Source organism: Cyrtonyx montezumae, unplaced genomic scaffold (assembly GCF_038088225.1).
Source record: "Cyrtonyx montezumae isolate F1298 unplaced genomic scaffold, pur_monq_1.0 scaffold_8, whole genome shotgun sequence".
Taxonomy (NCBI): domain Eukaryota; kingdom Metazoa; phylum Chordata; class Aves; order Galliformes; family Odontophoridae; genus Cyrtonyx; species Cyrtonyx montezumae.
This window is the reverse complement of record NW_027072089.1, coordinates 43,589,581-43,607,860: the sequence shown is the minus strand read 5'-3', so window position 1 is coordinate 43,607,860 and position 18,280 is coordinate 43,589,581. Positions and strand designations below refer to the sequence as shown.

Below are 18,280 nucleotides of genomic sequence, written 5' to 3'. Positions count from 1 at the left end.
GATTTTCATTTTGTTTCCCTTCCTTTCTTCATTTGGGGTAACTTTCAATACTGCAACAGCAAGATCTAAACTTGATCTAATACAAGGTCGTCTTTGTTAAAGAGCAAAATTCTGAACAGTTTGCAATCTTGTTGATGAAGCCACTTAGTATTCTTGACTTCAGTTTTTCCTTTTCCAGGGTGCTACAGCTTTGACTGCTATTTACCCATTCAGAGCTGTAGCAAGGATTCAACAGGACTGAAATATTTACTTGAATAATGCTATTGGCATTTATAATACTATATTCTCCAAATAATTTGCAGAAGTACCATAACAAATAATCCATCAGGAAAAAAAGCAGTTATTTCCTTCTAATGACAAAATTTAAAGAAAATTCAATTGAGCTTCTGTAACTTGCAAGAAAATAACAGCTTTTAGAAGGTACAACTGTGTTAAAAAGTCATTAAGGTTACCTTCCAACATATTCCTTATGTCTTTATCATGAGTAACTTCTTTTGCTGTTTCTCCACTCCCATTGACAATAGAAGTATCAGCATTATACTGCAAGAGTAACATCACCACTTCCTGGAAAGGAATTTGAAAAAAACACTGCTTATCTATTCCAGTTATGGTAAAGCCATAACCCAGCTTTTGACATCCTGTAAGAACAGCAGCATAACCATCCATCATCACTTACAAAAACAGGAAGGAATGCTGTAGAGAGACTAGGGAGAGGGATTAACTGTAACTTTCACTTTCACATCAACCAGGCTGAGGAAGCTGACAGGAGTACGGCTAAACAGACCTGCTCTGATTTAAAAACATGTCTGTATGCCTGGTATAAATCTTGTATTTGATAGAGAAAAACAGTATAATTGGCTCTTGAGAAATCTTGTGACTGAACAGACACATTTTCAGTAGAGCCAAAAGATTATCCACAGAGGTACTGCTAGATTGGGAATAATGGTAGGAACCAGGGAACTAATCAAGGTGCTGCTTACAGGCTGTAAGCAGCTCTCTAGTTCTAGTTTTCTATGAAGAAATTATACTTGCAGACATCAAGCGGACCACTAATTTACATTTTCATCCCTTCAAAAAGCCACTAAGATTAAAATAATGTGGTTTCTCTCTACGTAAATATGCATTCAGTTAAGAGGAGCAATTCCTACTCTTCTTACTGCGTGAAGCATACTAGGCACAAACACAGATTAACCTGTAGAACTTCAGTAGTAGATGAGAGGCTTTCTTTACAGTTTTCCACATGGTAATTAGCACCTGTAGCCACAGATAGGGCCAAGCTTAAGTGTTTTCTCTGGTACACAGCAAAAGCAGAGCACAGGCATCAGTTTAGTTACACAGCTAACATGCAGGGCACAGAGAAGACAAATACTACTTCTTCCTCTGACAGCAACATCGTCATCAACAAAAAGCTAAAAAAGATATAACAGTATACCACCAAAAGAAAAACAAAAAACAAGCACACAACAAAACAAACAAACAAACACAAAAACAACCAATAAACCAACACAGATCAGACTTTTCCTGCCCTCAGGAGAAGACGACATTTCTGCCATGTTTTTGTTTTGAACAGTTACAGCAGCTAAGCAATGTACCTCATTCTTTTGAGCACTCTGAATCAAAACAGTTAAATCATTTTTAGAGACATGCTGTAAAACAACATTTTGAAGTAAGTCTTACCAGTAGGATTTCCTTTAATAAACCTATGTATGAGGCTTCAAAAAGGCAACGTGCTTTACCTTACGTCCTGTGAAAGCTGCACGATGGAGTGGAGTGTCTCCCATGTCATTCAGCACATTCACATCTGCACCAGCCTAAATGGCAAAAGCAAAAGATGTCTAAACATCCCTCAAACAGGAACTGCACAGCTATTATCCCTGATGACATGGGGTGGGAAAGGACAGGACACCAATACAGGCCCTGTGGCAAATCAGATCAGAACTCTAATACAACCATGCTGGAAACAAAGTACGTATACAAGATTCATTTTTTTTTCCCCCAGCCACCTCTGTCTCTTTTGAGAAGGTAGTAATCAGAAAGTAAGTTTAACAAACAAGTTTAATAATCTGTAGGGATTTTTTGGTGTTTTTGCTTGTTTGTGTTGATTAAAAACTTACTGAAAATACTGGAATAGTAATGGAAAACACACATAAGTATATTATTATAGGTGTATATACGCAGTACCATCTGCCTCCTAGTGCTGCCAGTTTAACAAGTGGCAGTCTTTCTAGGCACCCACTGTGGCTCTCTCACCTGAAAACTTCCACATCAGCATTAAGACAGTACCTATCTGAAACTTTCCTCAGCTTTTTCTTACCTCACACTTTCCCCTTCCCATATTGCTTCCCTGAAAGGAAGACTGCTTGGCACACTGCATAGGAACCCCCCCCCCCAAAAAATAAAATTAAAAAAAAATTATTTGTCTTTCTGTAATCATTTTTCTTATACCACTTCATCTAACCTCACAGAAGGTCAGAAAAGGGGTGGAACATATGTGATCTAGACAGGAAGGTAAATAATTTAACCAGCCCACTGCTGCCTGACTCTGGTTCCAGGCCTCTGTTCCTGACAATTACTCACTCACTTGTTCAGCACAAAACCCAGTACGCAGAAAACACTGCATATATTTAGCTTTCAGAGGTTCACAGCCTCCTTTATTATTCCATTCATTCTTGAAATAATACCCTTCCAAGAGCCCTACAAGTGATGAAAAATATATATTCTTTCAGCCCTAGAAATACTAATAAATGCAGCTTTACCTTCTGCTTCAAGTAGCCCTCCTGGACTGAGAACAGCAGAATATGCTGAGCAGGTGTGCAGGCTAGCAAAGAAATTCTCAAATAAATATAAATTTTGTTTCCTGTTTTGGAGTCATAATTATGGTTGGCAGCCTTCATTCTGAACAAAACTCAAGTTTAGATTAGCTACTTTTGTATTTTAGACCATTCAGCAAGTTCCTACCACCTACAGCAAAATCTTTCAAATAGGAATATGGTATAATACAGGTAAGGCTGGGTTGAAGTTAGAGTCGAGGCAAAAAGAAAAAAAGAAAATAAAGGAAACACCATACTCAGTCAGAAATAGCTCAAAACAAAGTGCAGACATGGCTATGAACAAACAAATAGGTCAGTTTTGACCACAAATCATAGAATGGCTTGGGTTGGAAGGGACCCCAATGATGAAGTTCCAATCTCCCCGCCACAGGCAGGGCCACCAACCTCCAGACCTGGTATTAAGAGCAGATTGCCCAAGGCCCCATCCACCAGCTCTTGAACACCTCCAGGGATGAAGCATCCATAACCTCTCTGGGCAGCCTTTTCCAGCACTTCACCACTCTCTCTGTGAAGAACTTCCCCCTGACATTCGATCTAAATCTTCCTGCCTTGAGTATAACGCCATTCTCCCTTGTCCTATTACTGTCTACCTTTGTAAAAAGTTGATTCCCCTCCTGTTTATAATCCCCTTTTAAATACTGGAAGGCAAGATTAACAGTTTGTCATTTCAAAGACAGAAGAAAGAAAAAGTCAAACTACATTAATATATATCTATAGAAAAAAAATGCCTACATGTTACTCACACAGAACTCTGCGTACACTTCTATGCAAAATTTATATTAGATAACAGATTGCTGCACTTGAAACATTTTGTTTTTTTCTATAACATTAGTGTTTAAGTGAAATTGCTTAAATTAAATACTCATTTCAGTAAGATAGATTAGGCTCTTGAAGCATTTGTATTATGAGATGCTAGCTTATAGCAGATACAAGTAAAAGAATAAACACAAAATGCTTCCAGAATAACAGTTTTCAGCCTTATTAGAAGAGGTAAATAGAAATATACCTTCAGCAAATCCTCTACCACAACAGCATGTCCAAAGTAGCATGCAAGATGAAGAGGCGTCCAACCCATATTAGACTTACTTCTTCCTAAAAGACAAAAAACTGAGTCAGTGAATTAAGTTTTGATCACATACAGCACAAAGAAAGATGATGCCATGTGCATGGAGCCTTGCACATACTCAAGTAACAGAGGAACAAGGAAGCTGGAAGCATCAGTTCTATATATGTGAGCTGAACTACTCCGAAGTTTGAAAAAGTAACAAATTTCAATCCACAAAGTCTTAAGGAGTACTTAAAGTAAAGTATGTTCTGGAGCATTGGCTGTATGACCAGAATTCTACAACCACTCCATTAAAATTAGGATATTGAAGCATTAGAAATTACTACTAAGTTGTCAAAGCCCTGTTAATTTCCATTTACAACACTCAACTATATTATGAAAAGCTGGACTGTACTTTGTTTTTACTAAGAAACAGACATACAGCATTCTGAGTGCTACCTAAAAGCTATAACTCTTTTTGGAAGCAAAATTAAAATAGGGCATTAGAAAATATTTAAAGTTACTGTGACCTTCATGTCTTCCATTCTCACGTACCCAAGCATTGAAGTTGGGAAGAAGCACAGCTTAAGTTTACCACATGGAGATAAGCCACTAGCACAAAGAAAAAACCACTGGCCTTTGAGGTTCATCATTATCTTTCTGCTTTCATTTTACAAAATAACATTAGAATGTGGTGCATAGCTGAAACATTTTTCTATTTCTTATAGTTGTCTCCTGCTAACATTTCTACCCTTCATTAGCTGTTTCTTTCATTATTTGTTTCCCTTTTTCTCAGCTCCTTCCACTGCTCTCTCATTCCTTCCATCCTACAATTGCTCCTTCCCTGTTCAACCAATGGGCTCAAGTACCAGGGAAGATAAATAGTGGGGGGGGGATCACCAACTCTGAGGCTACAAATACTGAATGACACAATAAATGCACATCATTCATCCCTCAGTCTGATGGAACAGAAAGTTCTTCCAAAAACAACAGAAAGGGGTCACACAGTCAGTCCAAGATCACCCTGAGTTACAGTACTAACAAGACAATGGTGCTGCCAAGGAATGCAGCCATTAACAATTCAGGAACCTGTCCAGATCTGCAGTTCTCATCCAATAGTGTGCCAGAAGCCCTTGTTGTGCACTCATCCCACGTTTGCACTTCTGCTGTTAGCTAACAAGTGACTTCTCAAGCTCAAGGCATTTGTTATTCCTGTTCGAGTGACCACAAATGTTTGCATTTTGACGCCTTCGATTTACTCATTTAAAAACAGGATACCATTGTACTGGGGAGAACACAGGGATAGCAAAATAGACACAACAGAAGAAAGGCAACTCCTCTACCTAATTCCTTGCTTTAATGTCAGACAGTTCTAAGTCTCAAATGGCACTATTTATTTACAGAATGATAACAAATCAAATATTCTATTTACTTGTATTTAGGGAAAATGAATAACACATTTATATCATCTAACCTTTGAAAGCACAACCATTTTGGGTAAAACTCTGGCTTCGTGTTGTTTTTATGGGGGTATGTCTCTTTAATGCTGGTGAACTGAGACAATTGGAAATGGGAGTTCACATCATTTAGCTAGATTATCATTTAGTACATCTTGCTTATCTGCAAGCACTGACTGGCCAGAACCCAGCCACAGCACAACTAGTATGCAAAGTCTGAGTTCATATTTCCTCTCTTACTCTTGCCTGAAACCAAAGGGTGTTTGGCTTCACTGCTGTCAGACTTCATGCTGTGTATCTAGAGCACAGCTTCAGAAGTAAGCTGACACTTCAGAACACTAGACAGCTTTTTTCCGAGATACTGAAGGTAGGCACTGACATCCAGGCACAGAAATCTCTCAGACTTGAGACTCCCAAGGCACGCTCAGAAGAAGTTTACACTGTCTCCAGCATAGTTACCCACCTGCTCCAGATGTACTTGGTTTTGTTAGCCAAGCATAATTGCCACATTAGATCCTGAAGGAACTGCTGCAGCACTGAACACAACCCCCCATATCCTGACTTTCTAGGGAGAACTGTGATTATCCACAAGGCACTGACAGAAGGGCAAGACACGAAGGAGAAGAAAGATAGAGGGCTGCATTTTAGTCTATTAGAATCATAGAATCACAAGGTTGGAAAGGACCTACAAGATCTTCTGGTCCAACCATCCACCCATTACCATTGTTACCACAAGCTACTAAACCATGTACTTCATAGCTCCTCATCCAGGTGCCTCTTTAACACTGCCAGGGACAGCAACTCCACCACCTCCCTGGGCCGGCAATTCCAGTGCCTGACTACTCTCTGAGGGAAAAACACTTTCCTTATATCCAACCTAAACCTCCTCTAGTACAATTTGTGGCCATTTCCTCGTGTCCTGTTTGTTGCCTGAGAGAAGAGGCCAAATCCCTCCTCACTACAACCTCCCTTCAGGAAGCTGTAGAGTGCAATGACGTCTCCTCTGAGCCTCCTCTTCTCCAGCCTGAACAATCCCAGCTCCCTCAGCCACTCCTCATAAGACTTAGGCTACGAAACTGGTGGGGGGTTTGGAGCACTTCTCTGGACACGCTCCAGGGCCTCAATGTCCTTCTTGTAGTGAGGGGCCCAAAACTGAACACAGTACTCGAGGTGCGGCTGCACCAGAGCTGAGTACAGGGGGATGATCACCTCCCTGCTCCTGCTGGCTACACTATTTCTAATACAGGCCAGGATGCTGTTGGCCCTCTTAGCCACCTGGGCACACTGCCGGCTCATGTTCATGTGATTACCACGTGGCTGTCTAATTACTATCCAGTAACACAAAACAGATTGGAATTTATAGCAATACACAGTGGTTTTGGTAATGAGAAGACAGTACAGGCAGTTAGGACTGAATTTTGTCTTAGTCTATTTCCAACATGGTTCTCTAGTGTAAGAGAGTGAATTAAAAGAGGGTCTCCAAAGCATGACTATGGAAGAACAGAGATTCAACTCTGAGGTATTACACAACCAGAACAGTTCCTACAAAGAGCATTTTAGTGGCAATTACGCCCTCTAACGTTCAGAAGAACCAGAACATAACGTTTCACTGCATACTGATTCCATATTCACATTTTTTTTAACTCAAGCTATCTCCAGGTCATTCCCTCTAGCTTCCCAGACCTTCCATTAGCAAGCTTGCCTTAGTTGGCTAGTCATGCATAGCTGAATGGAAGTATAAACAACTAAGCACTTTCTATTATAGAATCACAGAATGGCTTGGGTTGTAAGGGATCTTAAAGCCCACCCAGTTCCAGCCCCCTGCTGTGTATAGAAACATAAAGCTACTAAATGAATAAAGTAATAGAGCAGTCTGCTACTGCTGATGAGCTTGCTAATCTAGACCTTCTGTGAAATTTTAACACTCAGTAAGCGAACTGCTTAGCTACAACTGTTAGCTATGCACATGCAGAACTTTAATACTGGCCAAAGATCTAGACACAGATAACTGGCAGATTTACTTCATTTTCCCAAGTGACTTACTGTACTGATAACAGCAAAAATCTATGTGTTTATCTAAAACATTCTCACACACAGCAAGAAATGTTACTGCTGTTACTACACAGGAATGAAAAGCGAGACTAAAAATCATATCTAGAAAATACAGTACTCAATCTCTGCAGCCTTGATGGACACTTTACACCTCCCTGAACCATACTCTGGCACCATGGTCTTTTTATTTACTATTACAAAGCTTCAAAGGTGGTATAAGTTTAAATATATGCAGAAGGAGATACTGATTCTTTTGTCTTGTTGACATTTCTATCTCCTGTGAATTACTTAGAGTTTACGTACATTTTTCTCTACCCTATGTAAGTACAGCCTTAAGAGCCATGGGGTAAAAACAGTTGTATCAGAGTTTTACATTACTGTAGTGAGCACTCTAAAGAAGGCAGGGTTATACAGTTAGTGACAATTCCCCTATCCATAGCTTCAACAGTGAGTTCACAAACATTTGAGGAGAGCTACTAACCTTTACAGTTGATGTCAAAAATTATTTCTCCTTTGCTCATGGTATCCAACAGCTGTTTAACTTCTTCAGCATTTCCATTCCTAGCATCATGGAGAAGCTGCTGTTCTGCTTCAGTACTCATCTCTAATAAAAAAAATAAAAAAAAGTCAATTTTGTAATGTCTTCTGGTGCTGTAAGATACTGCTTAATATTATTTCTCTTTTCTCCCCTAATTAGCATGAGAAAAACTATTATTTCCTTTGTGAAGCACATTTAATGCACAAACTGTTGTTAATTGTCTAGCACCCAGTTATGCCACTAAGAAGAATTAAAATTCTTCATATCAGCAAAGCACTTAAGCTTTTCATAGGCAGCGTGGGAGAAGGGGAAATGTACGCATTTTAGCCCAAGTATGTCTTCAGAATTGAAAGAAACTTATTTTGATTGCTAACACTCCAAATACCCATCAGGGAATATGGGTACCATCATGATACCATGATAAATGATACCATCAGAAATATGACCCTCAAAACTGACTTGAAGGGGAGTCAGATACTCAACTTTGTAGATTTTATCTTCTTTAAGAAGTACAATAAAAGAACTCAAGTTTTCAAAGCAGCTTTGGAAGACACTGATGCAATATGCAATTTATTGCTCTTAAAAACAGCAGTAAAAGAAAAGTTTGCCCACATTAAGTGTCTCCAGTTTAGTACCTTCAGCTGACACACACAGGTCACCACAGCCTGCAGAATCAAAATGCCTAGTCAGTTAATGATTGCAAAGAACATTAGTCTAACACAGCCAGCTTTTCTATACCAGCAGAGGTTTTGACTGGTCCCACAACTTATTTATGCTCAGCTGCATTGGAGAGGCAGCTCAACTGTACCATGTGGACTCAGAACTAAAACACATTCAGGGAGCTCCTGCACTACGATTAGATGAGAAAGCACTCTGCAAGAAAAGACAGTGAGAACACTGAGTAAGCAATAAAAAGCCTCTAACAGCAACAGATCTTGTTAATATCAAAGAAGAAAAAGAGAAATCTACAGCAGGACAGACTGCCAAAAAGCCAGCAGAGAAGAGTCTTCCTCTAACTTTTGCTCGATCAGCAAAAGGGGTGGGGGGAATCAGTTTTCAGATGGAAGGATTTGCCAAAGACTAAGCAAGACCTTTCTGGCACATTTCAGAACAGACTGGACTGATCTCCTGCAAACTAATACAGACACAGCATACAACCACCTCCTCCAACACAGATCAAACAATCCCCTTGGTGACTGCTTATCAGTTCTGCCAGCAAAAACAGCATTAGTCCTTCTAGAAATCCTTCAAGCCCTAAAGCATTCATCGCCTTTAAACAGGAGCCTAGCCACTTGCTGAGGCAGCACAGCAGTTTGCTGTTACTGGGACAGCATCGTTTTCTCCAATACATCAGTTCTACCAGTGTCTAGAGAAAGAACAAAATTAAATATGTTAATGCATTATCAGTCACATAATGCATTATATATAATTATATTGTGCATATATAGCAGTGCTTTTTCTGAAGCTGTGCTATATCACATCAGCAGGACACAGAAACAGAGCTCATTGCTCATTCTGCTGGCTCTGGGAAAGTGGAAGGACACAGGGAGAAAAGCAAATCAAAGCAAAGCTCATCCTTCATTTCCCCCCTCTTCCACAATATCTCTTTAGCAATCTATCAAACATATTAGATGATGGAGTAATGACAGGATTATATTTCTCTCATTTGTCAGCATCCCACGCACGTGGCAGGAAGGAACAGCAATACACTTCCAACACATTAAGAACCTGCAGCCTCCATTTAGTATCAATGAGAAGGAAGGAGGAAAAGACTGCTTGGGAAGAGAACCAAGAATCTGATCCAAATGCACAACTCCTGCATGCAGTAAAGGCCAGTTATGTGCATGAGCAGAATGTTAAGCAGCTTAAGATACACAGAAAGCTGAATCACTTGGTAAAACTACTTATGTGATTTCCCCCCACAAATAGGCACTGGATTTAAGTTGCTATGACTTGTTTGCACTCTTACTGCAAATATTACCAGAAAAGAGACAGGCATGGTATGGCAGCTAAGAAAGGTCTGTCTGCTTTGCTGTTTCACTGCTCAGGCCAAATATTTCAAATAGATTTTGTAAGTTCAAAGTAAGCAATGATGCAGAAGAATGACTGTCTGGATATTAGTCATAGTTAAAAGGATCATTCATAGGAAACTGTTCCTACTACTGGGGCTGGAAAGTGAATCTGAGTGCAGCTACTTACCAGATCAGCGATACAGAACCAAAAGTTTTAGCTAACAAGCTGAATTAAGTGCCTAAATGAAGCTGGCAACAAAGGGACTCCTTTCAGAACTTAGTGTCATCTTGACAACACTGTTTTAAGCAGTATGATTTCCTGCTTAATGGAGATGAGCAACTGCCAGGGGAATTCTGAGTGGCAAGCTGAGAGTACTGAAAGAAATCAATACAGAGGCACTCAAACTGCATGTGTTTACTATTTTATTTCTTGTGTCTGCATCCCGTTGCAGAAAGGTGTTTATTGTTTGGTCACACAGCCTGCATCAGAACAGCTCCACATTCCTCACCTACTAGCTTCAAAGTAGAGGGACAGATCACCAGCACCAAGGCAAAACTTGAGAGTTTAAGTTGGATTTATCATACAGTGCTACCCACAGGTTAATCTACATGCATTGTGCTGCCTGAATGCAAAGCTACCAGCCACTTCAGAGAGCTAACATCTGCTCAGGCTCAGCTTTGTTGTCATCATTAGCTCATTTCGTTCATCAGCAGATTCAAGTTACACTGCCTTTCAGGGCTCAGTCTTTATGCCTGGTACTGTTGAAAGGCCTGTACACTAGTCTGTACAGTCACTGCTACCTCCTAAGAAAATAACACAGAACAACACAATATCGAGCGCTTCCTGTATAACTGAGATATGACTGTGAGGCACTTCTGTTGAACTCATTAGTAGTAACCCAGCAGGACTTGATCACTAATTCAAACTTATCTTTTAAGAAGTTATAAAGGATAGCATTTTAAGATGCTCTGTTTTATATTTCTCTATGAATCCTATGCCAGAGCAATCCTCTCCATCAATTATAGCATCTGCCTTCACAGAGGAGCTGTTAGACCCCACTTCACACGAGAGCCCAAGCTATCAGCTTGCCTGCATGCTTGCTTAGTTAAGGAGTTCCTTGAGATACCTAACCATGAAATACCACCTGACAGCTGCTGGTATAGGAAGCACAGTTACTCAGTTGCTCAAAGAACCCAAACAAAAACAACGAAGAAAAAATTACAAGCAGCAGAAACAGGACCAGCTGCCCAATTTAAGGCTGAGTCAGCATAGCAGTACAGTAACCGCTCAATGCATTATTCTACTACTATTCTACTATTTTTCTATCATTCTATTTATTCTACAGGGTGGTGAGGCACAGCTGCCCAGAGAAGCTGTGGTGCCCCATCCCTGGAGGCACTCGAGGCCAGGTTGGATGGGGCCCTGGGCAGCTGAGCTGATCCTAGGACAAGCAGTAAGGCCGGCAGTGGGTACAGCATTGGCTGCTGTTTCAGTTCTCCCTCAAGCAATAAAAAACACACTCCCGCAGGAAGATCCTCTCACATCCCAGCAGGCGCAACACGGAGCGACGCTGTCACGGAGGGGGCGAAACGCACCGATAGACGGAACCCGCCTTAACGTCCAGTCAGCGGGATGAGCACACCCCCACGGTGTGCCGAAGGACAGCGGCAGCCCGCCCAGCGGAGACGAGCACAGACGCACAGCACATACCTGCTCCACGCTCTCGCTGAGGCACCGAACCGAGCCCACTTGGAGGGCGGCGCGGAAGACAACACGCAGCCCAGCCGTGCGGGCCGACCCCCCCCCTCAGCGCTCCGCCTGCAGCCCACGTGAGGGGCCGGGAAGGGCGAGGCGGGCTTGGGCGGCCTCTGGTTGTGTCTGGAAGTCGGCAGCGACCGCCCTCCCCTGCGACGGAGGGAGGAGTGCTGCGGCCTCGGGCAGGCGTGGGGCTGCGGGAGAGGACTCCGAGTGAAAAAGCTTGGTTTGGGGAATCGCTTTCATCGTGTGTAATCACCTTTCATCTTGTTCCTGTAGGAACTCGGCAGGGAACTTGTGCGGGGCCGAGGCGCGGCCTGGCTGTGTCACGTGATGGAAAAGCCGTGGGTGCCATGAGAAAGGCTCTCAAAGGATTAGGATGAAGCTACTTTCCAAAAGTGGCAAGTTCTTACCTGAGAGTTATTGTGAAATTCTTAGGACATAAATAATGAGGCACGCTGCATTTTCTTTTTTTCTTTAGTGCCTGCAACTGTGTGCATCATTAACACTCTGAGAATGAATAAGCCAAAAGAACACCGGATCCACACCTGTGAGATGAAAGAACACCAGGTCCACACCCGTGAGATACTACATGTACGCTGTGCTTGGACTTCTGCTTTTTATTAGTTTGAGACCTGCTTCAGAAGTAAGTATTGATGCCAAGAAATCTGACAAAGTAACTTGACACACCAATGAAATATGCCAAGCAGGTATTCCCTTTATTACAGCGCTGGGTGCATGGGGGATCTCTCCACCAAACATGCATACTGAAGAGAGAAACGACTGCACATTTAAAGGCATAACACGTTAATATTCATCACATTCCAAAGATATGGACAGAAATTCCAAAGTGAGTGACATCTCTGGCGGTCGTAGGATTACAACTGAGAGTAAATTTCCAGATGTTAAGGGGATTACATTATGTCGCCAGCAAATCTGCCTCCTTATCTTCACAGACTCCCCCCACTGAGTTGCAAACAGCAATTCCACTTATCTTCTCTGGACCCTCTACTGTGTTGTATACAACCACCCTACCCACCATAGTGCTGTCCTTATCTTCATGGGACCACCCTTGTACTGAGTTGCAAACAGCAGCTCTCTTCAGCAATAGGTGCATTTCTATGGTCCCTGAGTTTCTTCCTAAAGTTACCTGTTTGCTCAAGCTATGATGCCTAGTTTAGATTCAATCCAATTCAATTCCTTGATTCAGTATGTGATACTTGAGAGACTTCAATGAAGGTTGCCACTGTCTTTCTCTCAGGAGCAGCTCTTCGAGTTGCTCTTCCTACTTACAGAGCACTGGCTGCCCCGTGCCCACATTCCTATCTTGTGTTGCACTTGCTCCTATCTGTCTGAATTTCTTTTATTTCTGGCATTCAGCTACCCTTTGCAATGCCATAACTGCCTCGAGCAGCATCACAGTTAAACCCTCTCTTCCTTTTTAATTATATTATACATACACAAGCATTAAATGTTTAATTGTATTTTTGTGTGGTGTTTATTGTACCCTTTAGTGAGTTAATTATGGTGTAGCTCCATCCTGGACTGGGAAGTAATGGCAATGAATTAAGAGACAACAACAGTGCAGGGGTTCTTTTGGATCTTGGTAAGAAAGACCTAGCTAAAAACAGGTTAATAAAATATAAATGTTTTAATAAGACAGAGTAAGGGAAGTAAAACAGATAGTGAGTAAATCTTAAGACCTTTCAGATACTTTAAATTCTGTGTTCATGCAGCATCTGTGCATGATACTTGTTCTTTGGCTATTTGAGTTATTATATAATTCTCTTACAAAGAAACAGCTATTCATAACGGATACTTGCATGAGAACTTCTTGCTGTCTTGCCAGATAAAAGCAAGGCCACACTAGTGTTGTAATCACCAATACAAAGCGGGTGCTGCCTGCAGGCTCCTCTTTTGTAATGGGCTGGTGCAGTTTATCCTAAGGATAAGGAATTTGTGCACCACTGCACAGCCTAAGAATGCAGCACTGAACTGTGCCTTCTCAGATTAACTGTGTTGTGGATCAATGACTCTACCACGTACAATTGTGTCCCGGTCAGCATCACTACACTCCCTGTGGTTCAAGAAGCATCTATTATTTATGAATGCTTTGCCTCCTTGCACACCCCAGAGTAATAATCCAGTGAGTTTTGAACTCTGAAGTGTGTAAATACAGACAACAGTGCTGCTAATATCAAGGGTTTTGTTCATTGTGAATGTACCTTTTATCTTCTATTTCATGTCTTTCCATTTTTTTTCAGGCAACTTGCTGAAATTAGTGATGCAGAAAGTAGCTTCCCATGCTAAGGTTGAATGCAATGGCAAACAACCTTGCACAGAACTTGCTGAACTATTTTGTCAACGTTTTTACAGTGTACTTTAAATCATGTCCTGCTCTGGGTTGGGGTAATGGGGCAACCTGACTGCAGAATGTGAAGCTGTAATACCATAGCCTTGCCTGAGGATAAATTTATTTAGACAGGGAGCTTCCACTTTGTGTAGTGCATAATCAACTAGTTGAATTCATTGCTGCAGGCAAACAAATCTTATGATTTCAAGTATAAAAGTTGGAAGTTTTCAAATAATACTGCTCCTTATTGCTACTTCTTGGGGAAAAAAATACAGAAGATGCTGATCACATCCCATTTTACAAGGTACTGCTCGTAGCTGAGGGAAGACTAGAAGCACCTCCCTGTGCTTCTTCTGGTACTCCAGACTTGATCTGGGTTGCTAGTGGTTTAACCAGGATTGAAGGCAGAACTTTTGGAAAACAATTCAGACTTGGAAAGGAAAAAGAGTAGCTGGGTATTTATGTCTCTACCCCTCATGAAATTCCACTATTTTATTTGTGATACAGCACTTGCTTAGCACATTATGCTTTTTGTTTTCTTCTTCAGATTTAGCATACCAGTCATGCTTGAAGATATGCAACTCAAAAGAAATGACACATGATAGGTTGCTTGTATATTTTTACACAGTAAAATATTTAATGACTGACTGATTGATTGCTCATTAATTGACTAACAGTCATTCAACAGAAACTAAAAAGTTGTTTCATAATAGCTTGTACACAGACCTGGAATACTTCCTGTGCTTTGCATGCAGTACAGCAAATGTAGGGCCTGGTTGTTCTTCCAGACCTGTGCATTCCTGCCTCCTGGAAGACAGGCACAGGACTATTAACAAACGTGCTGATGCTCTTAGGCATGGTCCCTATGGATCTTCATAGAATCACAGAATCATTGGAGTTTGAAGAGAACTTCAAAGGTCATCTAGTCCAACACTCCTGTAACAAGCAAGGATACCTATAGCTCAGTCAGGTTGCACACAGCCCCATCCAGCCTGCATTGAATGTCTCCAGGTATGGACAACCACTGCATATCTGGACAACAATTCCTCTCTGTGCTCTTCATGAAAAACTTTTTCCTTGTATCCAGTCTTGTTCATTTACAAATGATGACTTCCAGTGAGAGATGATAGCAATTTTTCATATTCTGAACTTTTTGCAATAGGAAACATTATAGGTACAAGATGGTCACTGATATTTTCTGAGGAGGAAATAACCCTATAAACTGGTTAATTTGTAGCTAGTATGAGCCTTATTAAGCATTGAAATTGCTCACTTCTGCTAAAAGCAGATCTGAAACAAGTTCAGGCAATTTCTGGAGATATTCTCCAGCAGAAAGAATCTTAGGATAGTGTGCATATAATATGCCCTTTTAATGTGAATGCACATATAGCAGGGGAAAAGTGTGAGATTTACTGATTCTCTTTTGCCAGGAGCCTTTTAAAAATTAACTAGTAGTTATTATACTGTAGAGAAGCTTTCTCTAGCTCTATGGAAGACAAGTGTGTGCTTCTATAGACAGCTTGCAACCGGGTGGTGATTAAAAAATGTTCTTCACAGAATTGTAGAGGTTGGAAGGGACCTCCAGAGATCATGGAGTCCAACCCCTGCCAAAGCAGCTCCCTAGCCCAGGTTGCACAGGTAGGCGTCCAGCTGGGTCTTGAACTTCTCCAGAGAAGGAGACTCCACCACCTCTCTGTGCAGCTGTGCCAGTGCTCTGTCACCCTCACTGTGAAGAAGTTCCCGTGCACATTTGTGCAGAACTTCATATGCATTGTTTTGAGGCCATTTCCCCATGTCCTATCACCACACACTGCTGAGAAGAGTCCAGCCTCGTCCCTTTGCCTCCTGCTCCTTAGATATTTATAGATGTGGATCATATCCCCTCTGAGTCTTCTTTCTCATGGCTGAACAGACCCAGGACTCTCAGCCTCTCCTCATAAGAGAGGTTTTCCATGCCCTTTATCATCTTTGTAGCCCTCTGCTGGACTCTTTTCAGGAGATCCCTGTCTTTTTTGTACTGGGGAGCCCAGAATTGGACACAGTACTCCAGGTGAGGCCTCACCGGGGCACAGTAGAGGGGGAGGATCACCTCCCTCGACCTGCTGGCCGCGCTTTTTAATGCACCCCAGGATGCCATTGGCCTTCTTGGCCCTGAGGGCACACTGCTGGCACATGGCCAGCCTGTCATCCACTAGGACACTGTCATGGTTTTATTCTTTTTGGTATTGGTATTCCGCATCATAACATCATGTAGTGCATTGACAATTAAAGAGTTAATGCTCCAGCTCCGTGGATCATTGATATTTATGGGTATACCTGTCTCAGAAGAGAATAAGAACTACGTTCCCCAGAGGACTTTATGTTGCATTGTATTTTTAGGTTTTTCTGCTCAGAAGGAAAGATAAAAACTGTTTGTGTGTCATGAGACGCTCTCTTTCCTTTGGGATTGACTCAGCAGTGGGTGCTCGCTGCCATCCGCCTTCAGCGTTAGCGTAAGGCCTTCGGTTTATCGAACACTCTCTCTTGCTCATTTTATTTGATTTATTAGATTTAATTTATTAGATTTAATTCCAATTATACTGCATGTTATTTTGCTTTCTGATATCTTATTTAGTAAATTAGCTTTCCTCCTCAGATCGTTGCCGCTGTTTTGTTTCTAGGTCCATCTCCCTTTTCCCTTTCCCCCTTCCTCTTTCCTGGGGCATGGGTCTGTGGGTCCCCCACACCAGTTGTCATGGAACTGGGCCAAACCAGCCCATAAACCATTGACATCTTTTGGCACCCAATGTGGGGCAGTTTAGCTGCCTTAGTCGGGTAGAGATGTACTTTTAGAGTGAATCTCTCTCTTGTTAGGAAGCTTATCTGTACTGCAGGTGTTCTACTACAAAACATGACCTTGAAGTCCAGGCATACTGGACATATTTTTCTGGGATATTTGTAAACTTTTTTTGGGTGCTGCCAGCCTGTTTTAATAAAGAGGGGAAGAAAAAAAAGAAGGAAAAAAAAATGCCTTCTCTTTTTAAACTGCTCTTATAGGGACTGCATTTCATCATTTTTTCCCTTTTAATGCTCAAAACATACTGGGACTTAATTAAGTTTGCCAGTCTGATCCATGGAGCTTGGTGTCTATATGATAAACTAAAAACACTGATGGAAATACCTACCTGGCTTTTGTATACGATGTGGCATTCAGTTCAGGAGGGAGCAACTCCAGACAGAGTTGCTAATTCTACAGAACTTGTGATTTTTAAATAGTCTCCTGGTCTCTCCTTTGAATTCATTATGCGCTTTCTGAATGCTTATCTAATGATCGTGGTGTCAGTGTCCCTGAATGTACTCATCAGTAACTGTATTTATAATATGTTGAAAAAGCCTTCCCCAAAACCAGAGAATAGTGACTGGCAGGGAGTTTGGAGGGACTTAGGAGAGACTTTAGAGAAATGGGCATCACCGGTGTCATGGAGCTTGTCTCCTGAACACCTGCAATATCCTGAGAACTTAAGCAGATATTTGAGACAGGGATGTTGTGGCTCAGACAGATGTGAGGAGGCCCAAATTATTTGGGGTCTGGCTTATGCTTACCGAGCCTTATTCGATACTATCCCAGAGAAGCATAAAGTCTCTGAAATAGAGCGAGTCTCTGAGCCAAAAGAGACAGTCTTTTAGCTGACAAACAGACTCTCCAGTCCAATTTAGATGCCCTGCAGTCCGAGCAAGACACTCTCCAGTCTCAACAAGATGCTCTCCAGTCAAACATGGACACCCTCCAGTCTGAGCGAGACACTCTCCAATCCAAGCAAGATGCCCTCTGGTCTCAACAAGATGCTCTCCAATTCAAGATAGATGCCCTCCGGTCCAAGCAAGATGCCCTCTGGTCTCAACAAGATGCTCTCCAATCCAACATGGACACCCTCCGGTCCGAGTGAGATGCCCTCCAACCTGAGCGAGACTGAGATTAGAACTGAGCAAGATGCCTATCAGTTCACAATACTCCATTTATAAAACAAACAAATCCATGTTTGGGCTCAACAAGTCAGGCCCCAAGCTGAATTAATTTTGTCATAGTTGAATGAGACAGACTTCAAGCTGAGCTAGAGAGAATGATCATTGAAACTGACCAACCTGATCAACCTCAGGCAACACCCGAATCAATGTCAGTTGCCCCTGAAAGAGAATGGAAAATGAAAAGTCTTGACTCCCTCAGAAGAGAAGAAAGAGGAGGAGAAAGTAGAGGAA

At 41.7% G+C, this 18,280-nt stretch overlaps 1 protein-coding gene and 1 long non-coding RNA gene across 2 annotated transcripts in view; one reads left to right on the top strand and one right to left on the bottom strand.

The window, feature by feature from the left end:
* The window catches only part of OSBPL1A (oxysterol binding protein like 1A), a 70,908-nt gene extending 59,243 nt beyond the window's left edge, over positions 1-11,665 (bottom strand). The window contains exons 1-5 of the mRNA XM_065752597.1: positions 11,647-11,665; positions 7,867-7,989; positions 3,838-3,923; positions 1,737-1,811; positions 453-564 (exon numbers count right to left, since the gene is read on the bottom strand). Coding sequence (XP_065608669.1) covers positions 453-564; positions 1,737-1,811; positions 3,838-3,923; positions 7,867-7,987 — 394 coding nt within the window. The 5' untranslated portion in view covers positions 7,988-7,989; positions 11,647-11,665. The remainder of the gene's footprint in view (positions 1-452; positions 565-1,736; positions 1,812-3,837; positions 3,924-7,866; positions 7,990-11,646) is intronic.
* LOC136058856 (uncharacterized) overlaps positions 1-18,280 on the top strand; it is a 440,039-nt gene that overhangs the window by 62,927 nt on the left and 358,832 nt on the right. The gene's annotated exons all lie outside the window — the stretch shown is intronic.